This window comes from Myxocyprinus asiaticus, chromosome 46 (assembly GCF_019703515.2).
Source record: "Myxocyprinus asiaticus isolate MX2 ecotype Aquarium Trade chromosome 46, UBuf_Myxa_2, whole genome shotgun sequence".
NCBI classification, from domain to species: Eukaryota; Metazoa; Chordata; class Actinopteri; order Cypriniformes; family Catostomidae; genus Myxocyprinus; species Myxocyprinus asiaticus.
The window spans coordinates 19721876-19734866 of NC_059389.1; the positions used below are offsets into that span (position 1 = coordinate 19721876).

At 37.7% G+C, this 12991-nt stretch overlaps 2 protein-coding genes and 1 pseudogene across 3 annotated transcripts; all 3 read left to right on the forward strand.

The window, feature by feature from the left end:
* The first annotated feature begins 1212 nt into the window (after positions 1–1212).
* Positions 1213–3446, forward strand: LOC127436328 (beta-1,3-galactosyl-O-glycosyl-glycoprotein beta-1,6-N-acetylglucosaminyltransferase 3-like). The gene has a single exon (XM_051690422.1). The coding sequence runs from the start codon at positions 1304–1306 to the stop codon at positions 2600–2602; it is 1299 nt and encodes a 432-aa protein (XP_051546382.1). The 5' UTR covers positions 1213–1303; the 3' UTR covers positions 2603–3446.
* A 148-nt stretch (positions 3447–3594) lies between these two features.
* Positions 3595–9446, forward strand: LOC127436326 (beta-1,3-galactosyl-O-glycosyl-glycoprotein beta-1,6-N-acetylglucosaminyltransferase 3-like). Of its 2 annotated transcripts, none has more exons than XM_051690419.1 (2): positions 3595–6838; positions 8697–9446. In XM_051690419.1, exons 1-2 carry the CDS (start codon positions 5584–5586, stop codon positions 8720–8722), a joined length of 1281 nt encoding a protein of 426 aa, XP_051546379.1. In that variant the 5' UTR covers positions 3595–5583; the 3' UTR covers positions 8723–9446. The 2 variants fall into 2 exon arrangements, with proteins under 2 accessions (XP_051546379.1, XP_051546378.1); XM_051690418.1 differs by lacking the exon at positions 8697–9446 and adding an exon at positions 7143–7473.
* On the forward strand, positions 9062–12151 carry LOC127435712 (beta-1,3-galactosyl-O-glycosyl-glycoprotein beta-1,6-N-acetylglucosaminyltransferase 3-like; annotated as a pseudogene).
* The last annotated feature ends 840 nt before the right edge of the window (positions 12152–12991 follow it).

Here is a 12991-nt window from a genome sequence, read left to right on the forward strand (position 1 = left end):
TATAGGTGTCACACCCAATTCAGGTCATTGACTGAATGAGTTCAGTTCAGTCAGGTGTCAGGTGTGTTAGATGGAGATATCTAAAATGTGCAGTGTTTGGGGGATTGAGAGAACACCGATTATGCAAAACAATAGCGGTTGTATGAAAACTTTAGTGTGTCATTCTGCAATTGCTAATAAATCTAGCCCTTTAACAGATTTAAAGAAGTCCACCAGGGTGTCACATCTATACCTAGTCCTAGACATGAACTTCTGATATGATGTGATCATACTGTATGATTATTCCCAGATATGATGAAATCATACAATCCAGCCAAGTGGGATATACACCCTGATCATACTAATGCACACAATATTGATTCAGTCTTTACACACGAAAATCTTTTCATAGACTGGTGGACTCTATAAAACACAAACATTAGAAGCATTTTATCCCGCAGCAGTGCTTAATGAAATCTTTATGTCTATCTCCACAGTAATGAAGTGATGTGCAACCTTGCTCCTCTATTTGTCACCATGGATGATCCAGAGATGGTGGGGGCAGCAGAGAGGCGAAAGCTGTCATTGCAGTTGTTCAAGCACCTATAACCTTTAACTATGACTACTTTATGACTACAAAACTACTTTTAAAGCTCAATACAAAGTACAATACTGACCTTATCAATATTTCTATTTAACTTGCTCCAACAGAAGAAAATAAGAGGATTTTGGTGCAAAACAGATTATACTGTACACTGAATTTCTGCAACTAGAGTCTGTTCACTGATAAATTGGACACATGATAAGCTAAAGGACTGGCTGTTGACCAATAGATTATAAACTTCTCCAATGCAAAGAATGTAAAGGCATACTTTAAACTAAAGCCTTATCTGACTGACTACAAAACTGGTAACATAAAGATAAGATAATCAGCTGCATTTGAAGTCAACCTGAGTTTCAAATAGCAGTTTAAGACACTCTAAGGATTACTGAATTATTTTAAATGACCTTCACCGTTTCATTTTTTATATTCTGTTTCAGAAACACTTATCAAACTTTTTTTTTTTTTTTGCTCTTACTGACCATACAGAGAAAACCACACCTTTCTAGCAGCTAATAACCACACCTCTGCTGAGTGATAATAATTATTATGCACTTTCACAGTGCACAGCCCTTCCCCTCTGTGTTTGATTTGCCTTCTTGCAGTTATTGCCTCACTTCCGTGGTATATGAACCTAGGGCTGTTGCATAGCTCACAGACATTGAGTTTAACTCATCTGACAGGTTTGGCCTTGAGGTTATAATAATCTTAAAGCACTGAAACATGAGATTTCACGAGAAAACTCTGGGATTATTCTCCATCCTTTCTGTGAGTATCATCGTCTCTCTCCTCTTACTGAACTCTTCAAGGAAAAATTGCCCTCAAAAGGCAGAACCAAACTTGAATCACTTACTTAAGCAGGACATTGGAGAACTAAAGGCTTGCTCTGCAATTATCCAAGGAGACATGGATGGAATGGACAACGAAATTTTCAGGAAGCTCCTGGCCTCCAAGAAAAGAACATCACTGCTATTAGAATCATTCTATCTTAATTCAACCAAGAACTGTCAATCCTACATCAGAGACAGAGGGTTTCTGACAGTTCCTCTCAGTAAGGAGGAGAAAGATTTCCCTATTGCCTATTCCATGGTGATCCATGAGAAGATCGAGATGTTTGAAAGGCTACTGAGAGCCATTTACACTCCTCAGAATGTGTACTGCGTTCATGTGGACCAGAAGTCTCCTGAGATCTTTAAAGAAGCAGTTAGGGCCATAGTGTCTTGCCTGCCTAACGTGTTTGTGGCCAGCAAATTGGAAAGTGTGGTCTACGCCTCCTGGTCTCGAGTTCAAGCGGACATCAACTGCATGCAGGATCTGCTCAAGTCACCTGTCCAGTGGAGATATCTGCTCAACACCTGCGGCTCTGATTTTCCCATTAAAACCAATGCAGAAATGGTGTGGTCTTTAAAACATCTGAATGGGAAGAACAGTATGGAGTCTGAGGCCACAAATGATTACAAAAAAAGGCGCTGGCAGTATCATCACAATGTTACAGACTTTGTGATTGAAACCGACGTTAAAAAGTCGCCTCCACCAATAAAGTCCCCCATGTTTTCAGGAAATGCTTACTTTGTAGTTTCAAGAGAGTTTGTGGACCACTTCTTCAAAAGCAAAGAGACTCAGGATTTCATGGAATGGGAGAAAGACACGTACAGTCCAGATGAGCACATGTGGGCTACATTACAGAGGATGCCATCAGTGCCGGGATCAAACCCTCCCAACAGCAAGTACGAGCAATCGGACATGAACGCAATTGCTCGTCTGGTAAAATGGAGCTACCTTGAAGGGGATCTAAAAAATGGGGCTCCCTACTCACCATGCACTGGGGAACATAGACGGGCAGTATGTGTGTATGGAGCTGGGGACTTGAAATGGATTGTGAGGCAACACCATCTCTTAGCAAACAAGTTTGACCCAGAAGTAGACGACATCGCAATCAAATGCATAGAGGCTTTTTTAAAGTACAAAGCTATTTATGGTCAGTCATTACTAACTGTTCAAAAATCAGATATAATTTTATGACGCTTTTACAATATACTGTCTGAATATTTCTATAAATATTGTAAGGCAAGAATCTATTTATTGAATATAATTTAAAACATACTGTATGTGAACATAACTTTTTATACAGACATATTATTGATAGGTTGATGAAAACTGTCCAATAAATTTAAGAAAAAAATAATTTGTGTGGATTAAAAACAATAATAAACAACCATTTCATGTAACAATTTAATATTTAATGTAAGGAACTAATTAAATTAAATATGTCTAATGGCACAAAATGTTTACTCGCAAATTAAATCTCTCAAAAATGTTTAACGGTTAAAAATGGCAGTTGGACATCATCAAAATCCTTATTTCATCTCAGTATCAGTTGTGTGTAAACATTCAGATTAAGTCTGGCTACACTATGGCAATAATAATGAAGAGAGATAGTGTGATCAGTGACAAAACTAGCCTATTGTTCTCACATATACAGAACTGTCCAAAAACATTTGTCAGGTTTTAGAATTAGACCTGAATAATAAAATCACTGATAATTAACATGCAGGTAAACTTTGGGTCATGAAGTAACAAATCCTGAGGCAAGGAAACAAGTAACAGGAGGAAAATACTCAAAGGATTAGTTATAAAATAACTGTGTAACCATTTCCTCAGAATAAATCTTAATATGGACTAAACATAGAAACTTAGTCATGAATATATAAAACTTTTGATAAAATCTCTTCCTTTTCAAACTGCTGCAAACTAATTCATTCATCGAACCAAAACTGTCCAGAATGTTAAAATTCCACTTCCTTACTGTAACAGGTTTACAGCTTGTAAAGGGAAATATACAGAAGTAATAAAATATGTCAAAGCATGCCTTATGGTGCCCTCTATTGGAGTTTTTTTTAAAAAGATTAAAGCCTATATGACTCCAAAGAGAATTTTGAGAATATTGTGCACTGTAGAGGCAGGGCAATCTCATTTGGGAAACGTCACTCTAGAGATTTTTATTCTAAACTTTATTCTCTCTCTTAACCTAAAGCTTGTCAGTCTTCTGATATGATCATTTGTGTGTTTAACTGCAATATTTGTATTATTATATTATGTTATAAAAATACAGTATTAGTATAGTTACATTATATATAGTATTTGTATGTGTGTGTTTTAGCCCAGGCTGGGTGATTCTCATGAAACTAAGCTTGAACCATGTTAATGAGTATTTCTATGTAAAAATCATTATAAAAATTCTAATCATTATAAATTTCTAAACTTGAACACAATAGATATACTTGTGCTTTATTGTGCACATAAAGATTACAAAGGGTTTATTTTAGATTTACAAAGAATTTTCAAGTTCTAGCTTAAAAATGAGGACCATAAATGTAGTATAAACAAAATAATCATTTACAATAACAGTGAATATTTCTCTAATGTGCACACTTTTGGACTAAATGTTCATTGGTTGTTGTTCACTGAAGCCTTCTAGAGAGACAAATCAGCTGGAGTTTACACCACTGTATAGGCACAGTATGTGAATCTTTATAACAGTTTCATTTTCGTGACTCATTTTGATGTTATGAAATGTTGACAAATTAAGAAATTACTGTTGTAGTAAAATTTCTATTGGTAAACAGTGGCCAAATATTGAAGCTGGAGTATTAAACCTTTCTTATGATGTACTATAGTTTGTCACAACCAAGAAGTGCATAGTGATAACATGCAGTAAATGTAAACAATACAGATCATAAGGCCACCAGCGATTTTTGCGTGAGAATGGTTCATGTTTTTGTATCTTATCAATGCTTCACTCGCCTGCTACAATAATGTAATGCATTTTAATTATCTGAATTATTACATTTATAATATATACATTATACTGTAGTTCTAATTATTTAAATATAACTATAATTATTTATCATTATATATTGAATTATTATTATTTGAGGGTCTTTCTCAGCAAATATTTATGTATGCGATTAACTGAGATTAATTTGATTAATTAATTGGCATATAATGTAATTCATTTGTAAAAAATTTAATAAATTGACAGCCCTACTTAAAATATTAAACTTCCCACTTCACCATTCCTATTGCTCAAATGGCCTGACCTGACAATATCAGCCCACAAGTAGACCGGCCCACTGGGAAAAGTCCTGTAGCTCTCTAAGGCCAGTCCTTCCCTGACTAAAGGACAATACACAATACATGGGCGGAAAACAACAACAACAACCTTTCTTTTCTGCTGTATTTCAGTGGAACGAAGTCAACTTCTAATGTTTTCTTTATCCTATTAATTATGTACTTATTTTACCTGTGGTAAAACCTACAAATTAAATCTACTGCAGACATATATGTTTACAACCTATGTGTGATTCAAATGCGTCCCCTCACATCTTTGCAAGATTGCTTGTATAAACTGCACACTGCAAATATATTCCACTATAATCTTAAAACAAGATATATTTACTTTACAAGCAAAATGGCATGAGATATTAAGTCTTGTTTTCAGAGAAATCTGACATAATTTAGTGAACTTTATGCTTAAAACAAGAAAAAATCTGCCAGTGGGTTAAGTTTTCCCTTAAATTTAGTTAGATTTCTCTGAAAACAAGACAAACTATCTTATGCCATTTTGCTTGTCAAGAAAATGTATCTTGTTTAATGTTTAGATTTATGTATATATAAAATACTAATTAAGAAAATATTTTTTTTGGCAGTTTTACCTTCTTTTATTCAATTGGCTGGAGAAAACAACTTGTACTTGACTCGAAACACAACAACTTTTAGGCATGTTTTTCTTTCTAAAAATAACCATATTTATTGGACACGCCTCTTAATTTCCCCCATAGAAATATATGGATGTCTAGTAACCAGGTTTCGTTTCCCCCACGTATAGCCAGTCCCTCCCTTGCCTACTGTCTGTACCTGCCTTCTTGCAGTTATTACCTCATCTCTGTTATTTGAACCTGAGAACCTGACAGTGGTTTCCTCTCCTTCTGACCTAATAAAAAATGGGATTCCACAAAAGGATTCTGAGAATATTCTCCATCCTTTCTGTGAGTATCATAGTCTCTCTCCTCTTACTGAACTCTTCAAGGAAAAATTGCCCTCAAAAGGCAGAACCAGACTTGAATCACTTACTAAAGCAGGATGTTGGAGAACTAAAGGCTTGCTCTGCAATTTTACAAGGAGACATGGATGGAGTGGACAACGAAATCTTCAGGAAGCTCCTGGCCTCCAAGAATAGAACATCCCTGCTATTAGAATCATTATATCTTAATTCAACCAAGAACTGTCAATCCTACATCAGAGACAGAGGGTTTCTGACAGTTCCTCTCAGTAAGGAGGAGAAAGATTTCCCTATTGCCTATTCCATGGTGATCCATGAGAAGATTGAGATATTTGAAAGGCTACTGAGAGCCATTTACACTCCTCAGAATGTGTACTGCATTCATGTGGACCAGAAGTCTCCTGAGATCTTTAAAGAAGCAGTTAGGGCCATAGTGTCTTGCCTGCCTAACGTGTTTGTGGCCAGCAAATTGGAAAGAGTGGTCTACGCCTCCTGGTCTCGAGTTCAAGCGGACATCAACTGCATGCAGGATCTGCTCAAGTCACCTGTCCAGTGGAGATATCTGCTCAACACCTGTGGCTCTGATTTTCCCATTAAAACCAATGCAGAAATGGTGTGGTCTTTAAAACATCTGAATGGGAAGAACAGTATGGAGTCTGAGGCCACAAATGATTACAAAAAAAGGCGCTGGCAGTATCATCACAATGTTACAGACATTGTGATTGAAACCGATGTTAAAAAGTCACCTCCACCAATAAAGTCCCCCATGTTTTCAGGAAGTGCTTACTTTGTAGTTTCAAGAGAGTTTGTGGACCACTTCTTCAAAAGCAAAGAGATTCAGGATTTCATGGAATGGGAGAAAGACACGTACAGTCCAGATGAGCACATGTGGGCTACATTACAGAGGATGCCATCAGTGCCGGGATCAAACCCTCCCAACAGCAAGTACGAGCAATCGGACATGAATGCAATTGTTCGTCTGGTAAAATGGAGCTACCTTGAAGGGGATCTAAAAAATGGGGCTCCCTACTCACCATGCACTGGGGAACATAGACGGGCAGTATGTGTGTATGGAGCTGGGGACTTGAAATGGATTGTGAGGCAACACCATCTCTTAGCAAACAAGTTTGACCCAGAAGTAGACGACATCGCAATCAAATGCATAGAGGCTTTTTTAAAGTACAAAGCTATTTATGGTCAGTCATTACTAACTATTCAAAAATCAGATATAATTTTATGACGCTTTTACATTATACTGTCTGAATATTTCTATAAATATTGTAAGGCAAGAATCTATTTATTGAATATAATTTAAAAGAAAAAAAGAAAAAGAAAATCTGCCAATGGGGTAAGTTTTCCCTTAAATTTAGTTAGATTTCTCTGAAAACAAGACAAACTATCTTATGCCATTTTGCTTGTCAAGAAAATGTAACGTGTTTAATGTTTAGATTTATACATATGGATGTCTAGTAACCAGGTTTTGTTTTCCCCCACGTATAGCCAGTCCCTCCCTTGCCTACTGTCTGTACCTGCCTTCAAATCAAATCAAATCAAATAACTTTATTGTCACACAGCCATATACACAAGTGCAATGGTGTGTGAAATTCTTGGGTGCAGTTCCAATCAACATAGCAGTTGTGACAGTGATGAGACATATACCAATTTACAATAACATCAAATTAACACAACACAATTTAAACATCTGATATACACATAATTACACTCAATATACAAATAATAACATACACTGTACAGTATACAATACGCTGTTTTTGTTTTTGTTTTTTGTTTTTTACTATATAGATACACATTATTCAATAAAAATTAAAAATTAAAATATATATATAAAAAAAGTATATATATATATATATATATATATATATATATATATATATATATATATATATATATATATATAGAATGTACAGTATTGTACTGTATTGACATTCAGGCTGTCGGCTGATAGTCAGTTGTTAAGAGAGAACATAATATAATAATAATAATATAATTTATGACAGTGAGATATAAGAGTAAGGGTAATAAAGTGCGGTGCTGATGTATATTGATCATGAGAGATCAAGAGTTCAGAAGTCTGTTTGCTTGGGGGAAGAAGCTATCATGGAGTTGGCTGGTGTGGGTCCTGATGCTGCAATACCGCCTACCTGATGGTAGCAGTGAGAACAGCCCATGGCTCGGGTGGCTGGAGTCTCTGATGATCCTCCGAGCTTTTTTCACACACCGCCTTGTATATATTTCCTGGAGGGAGGGAAGCTCACCTCCGATGATGTGTTTGGCAGTTCGCACCACCCTTTGCAGTGCTTTGCGGTTGTGGGCGGTGCTATTGCCGTACCAGGTGGAGATACAGCCAGTCAGGATGCTCTCCACAGTGCAGGTGTAGAACCGTGTGAGGATGTGGCGGTTCATTCCAGACTTCCTCAGCCGTCTCAGGAAGAAGAGGCGCTGATGAGCCTTCTTCACAACGGCCTCAGTGTGGACGGACCATGTGAGTTCCTCAGTGATGTGGACACCCAGGAACTTGAAGCTGCTGACTCTCTCCACTGGTGCTCCATTGATGGTGATGGGACTGTGTTCTCTGTCTTTTCTTCTGAAGTCCACCACAAGCTCCTTTGTCTTACTGACGTTGAGGGAGAGGTTGTGCTCCTGACACCAGTGTGTCAGAGTGTGCACCTCCTCTCTGTAGGCTGTTTCATCATTGTCAGTGATCAGACCTACCACCGTCGTGTCATCAGCAAACTTAATGATGGCATTGGAGCTATGTGTTGCCACACAGTCATGTGTGTACAGGGAATACAGTAGTGGGCTGAGAACACAGCCCTGCGGGGCTCCAGTGTTGAGGATCAGCGATGAGGAGATGTTGCTGCCTATTCTAACCACCTGGCGTCTGCTTGACAGGAAGTCCAGGATTCAGCTGCACAGCGAGCTGTTTAAGCCCAGAGCCCGGAGTTTCTCATCTAGCTTGGAGGGCACTATGGTGTTGAATGCTGAGCTGTAGTCTACAAACAGCATTCTCACATAAGTGTTCTTTTTTTCCAGGTGGGAGAGAGCAGTGTGTATTGTAGATGCAATGGCATCATCAGTGGAGCGGTTGTTGCGGTAAGCAAACTGCAGCGGGTCAAGATTGAGTGGCAAGACAGAGCAGATGTAATCTCTGATTAGTCTCTCAAAGCATTTGCTGATGATGGGTGTCAGAGCAACAGGACGCCAGTCATTTAAACAAGTTATTTTTGATTGTTTTGGAACAGGCACAATGGTGGATGTTTTAAAGCATGTGGGGACTACAGACAAAGAGAGGGAAAGGTTGAAAATGTCCGTAAAAACCTCATCTCTGTTATTTGAACCTGAGAGGCTGTTTTAAATCTCACAGACAGTGGTTTCCTCTCCTTCTGACCTAATAAAAAATGGGATTTCACAAAAGGATTCTGAGAATATTCTCCATCCTTTCTGTGAGTATCACCATCTCTCTCCTCTTACTGAACTCTTCAAGGAAAAAATTGCCCTCAAAATGCAGAACTGGACTTAAATCACTTACTAAAGCAGGATGTTGGAGAACTAAAGGCTTGCTCTGCAATTGTTCAAGGAGACATGGATGGAGTGGACAACGAAATCTTCAGGAAGCTCCTGGCCTCCAAGAAAAGAACATCACTGCTATTAGAATCATTCTATCTTAATTCAACCAAGAACTGTCAATCCTACATCAGAGACAGTGTTTGTGTTTGTGGCCAGCAAAATGGAGAGTGTGGCCTAGGCCTCCTGGTCTCGAGTTCAAGCGGACATCAACTATACGCAGGATCTGCTCAAGTCACCTGTCCAGTGGAGATATCTGCTCAACACCTGCAGCTCTGATTTCCCATTAAAACCAATGCAGAAATGGTGTGGTCTTTAAACCTCTGAATGGGAAGAACAGTATGGAGTCTGAGGCCACAAATAATTTTTTTAAAAAAGGCGCTGGCAGTATCATCACAATGTTACAGACTTTGTGAATGAAACTGATGTTAAAAAGTAGCCTCCACCAATAAAGTCCCCCATGTTCTCAGGAAATGCTTACTTTGTAGTTTCAAAAGAGTTTGTGGACCACTTCTTCAAAAGCAAAGAGACTCAGGATTTCATGGAATGGGAGAAAGACACGTACAGTCCAGATGAGCACATGTGGGCTACATTACAGAGGATGCCATCAGTGCCAGGATCAAACCCTCCCAACAGCAAGTACGAGCAATCAGACATGAATGCAATTGCTCGTCTGGTTAAGTGGAGCTTCAATGAGGGGGACGTAAATCATGGGGCTGCTTACCCACCATGCACTGGGGAACATAGACAGGCAGTATGAGTGTATGGAGATGGGGACTTGAAATGGACTATGAGGCAACACCATCTCTTAGCAAACAAGTTAGATCCAGAAGTAGACGATGTAGCAAACAACAAGCATAGAGGCTTTTTTGAGGAACAAAGTTATTTATGGTCGGTAACAAATATACAAAATCTGATATTTTATAATGCTGTTCATAAAATGTTCGATAGCTGTCTGTGTATTTTTGCAAATCTTGTTAGTATGAATCTTTTTTTTTTATTATTATTGAAATTAATTTTGATGTATTTGTAAGGGATTAAATGCATTTTTCTAGTTTCTTACTGGTCAATAAACTGTGCAATAATATAAATCTGTACAACTAAGAGAAGATCAATCCCTCTGTGTCATGTTTACATTTAATGTAAACGAACCTGATTGCATCAGGATATATCTAACAGAAATTGACCTTTAACATAGCCTATTAATTTCATATTTCACAAAATGTTTATTTGTAAATCTACAAATCACATATTTTCACCTCTGCCCATTAGAGTGTGTCAAAACACAAAGTAAATTCATTTATTTGACTCTACTTACCATTATTGTTATAACAAACTTACACTGTGGTCAGGGCTGTAACCAGGGTTTAAAAATGAATGAGGTCCATGGTGGGGAGCCAAGAATTGTACCAAATTACAGTTATGTTTTTTTCAATGACGTTGTGAAACATTAACTACTAAAATGAATGAAATAGCATAGACTTCATCATGGCCAGTGTTCGCATATTTGACATATTTCATACTGTAGTCTGTTTTTACTTTTTTGGACATTTCAGATAATGTCATGATGATCATCAGGGATAGATTTAGACTCCTTAGTGCACCTGGGCATGAAGAAAAATAGTTTTCTAACAGAAGATATATGTTTTTTTTTTATGTGCTATTTTTCACAATTATAAATAGCTCATACTATAGCTGTGTGCCAGCAATTGTGAAACAGTTTCCTTTGAGACACAAAACTTTCTTCCTCCAGGTGGTGCTTGACAGCTCAGAAAACCAAATCCTTCACTGATCCACATTCAAATTTCAGGATGCTTTTATTTCTAATTGGATTTTTTTTTTTTTTTTTTTTTTTTACACTGGATAGTAATGAAAATAAAATAAAAATAAAAAACAAAAAAACAACCAAACATTAATTGCAATGATTCTTACCTGTGGATGGAAAACCCACCGCAGCAGTTTCTCTACAATCATTTCTTAAACTCCTCATCCACCCAGTAATAATAAACAACTGTGACTGGTCCATCCTGACCAGCACTGAGAAAAGTAACAGGTGCCAAGTGACAGTGCCGTCAATGTGCTGCTTTGTTTTTTAATATCATAGCAGATCTTGTACACTGTAATATAGTGTATTGTTTATTTTTTGTGCTCCTAAGATCATCTAATATGATTCATGTTTTATAAAGACACTATCTGTACTACTGATCTTTTGTAGTGTCTAGTAGTGTGTCTGTTTGGATCTGCCATGTAGCATTAAGAGTAAAGGTTTTGACGACACATTTCAGTCAAGAAACTTGGTTAAAATTAAAACAGCAGAATCATACAGTCAGCCTGGTTAGCTATAAAATTAATGATCAGGACACTCTACAAATGGGCAATTTTCAGCTGTTGACATTTAACAAGACACTTCAAGTTTATAACTGCGAGAAAATGACATGAACCTTAAATCACAGTATTCATCATATGGCGTCCATTTCTTTAAAAGTTTGCAGCCTTGGAGCTTATCTGTATGTGCTTGATTCCATGCTCATGAGAGCTGTGACTCTGGTCCCACCCTGATAGTAAAACGAAGTCTGAATTTGCTACGATTGCTCCGAGTAATGTGGCCGTTATCTGATTGGCTTGAATAGACGATGGGTGGAGTCCAAATATTTGTAGATTTGTGTGCACGTCTTGACGCTAGCGTCTCAAACTCCTTTGGCTTGTTTGATTTTACCGTTTATTTTAGCCACACTACGTCACTATTCTGCTGATTCGCAATGACTGGTTGGAAAATGTACCTCTCCACTTCCTGTGAATTGATGTATTAATGTACACTTATTTCCTGTGCCGTTTGAAGTGCCCTACTGAACATGTACGCTCTCTTTGGATTGGAATCGCCCATAAAATGGCTGAATACCATGTGAAGTCCACTTCGCTGGACCCTAACGGTCGATTGGAACGCACCTCTAGTCTCATGCATGTCTCCACTGGAGCGCTACCTACTGGTGTGGCGGTATAATACCATGTGATGAACTAAATTAGAAAAGTTCTAATAATCCAAAATAATATAGGAGGTGTCTGATGTTATATGAAACTTTAATAACGGCTTTTCTTAACCCATTACATATACAATCATTTCTCATCAAGTGATAAAAAACGACTGCGATTCATCCTGGCCAGTGCTGAGAAAAGTAACAGGTGCCACCTGACAGCAGCTTGTATGTGCTGCTTCAGCAGCGGTCTAGACCTCCTGACAGTAGTTTACAGCCAGTTAATGATATAAAAACTCTTTTAAATAAATATTGAATTAAAGATTCAGCACTGTATCGTGAACTTGTCAGAAATGAAATGACCCAAGGCAATTGCAGTTGCGTGTTGTTCAGTTGTAGATACACTCACTGAACACTTCATCAGGAATACTATGGTCTTAATAAAGTGCCCGACGTATTCTTCTGCTGTTGTTGCCCATCCGCCTCAAGGTTCGATGGGTTGTGCATTCTGAAATGCTATTCTGCTCACTACAATTGTACAGAGTGATTATCCGAGTTACCATAGCCTTTCTGTCTGCTCAAACCAGTCTGGCCATTCTCCATTGAATTCCTAACCCTCCTTTTTTAAAGCAGGGACAAGTGCATTATGCCACAAATGCTGTCAATTGAGCTTAACTTGAATTGAACCCTGAATAGGCTATTTATTCATTAAAATGCTTAAAAAGATCAAATAGAAAGTCTTGCTCTTTTTTTCACTGTTCAACATGTTTATAAGGCAGTGTGGTTGGTAAG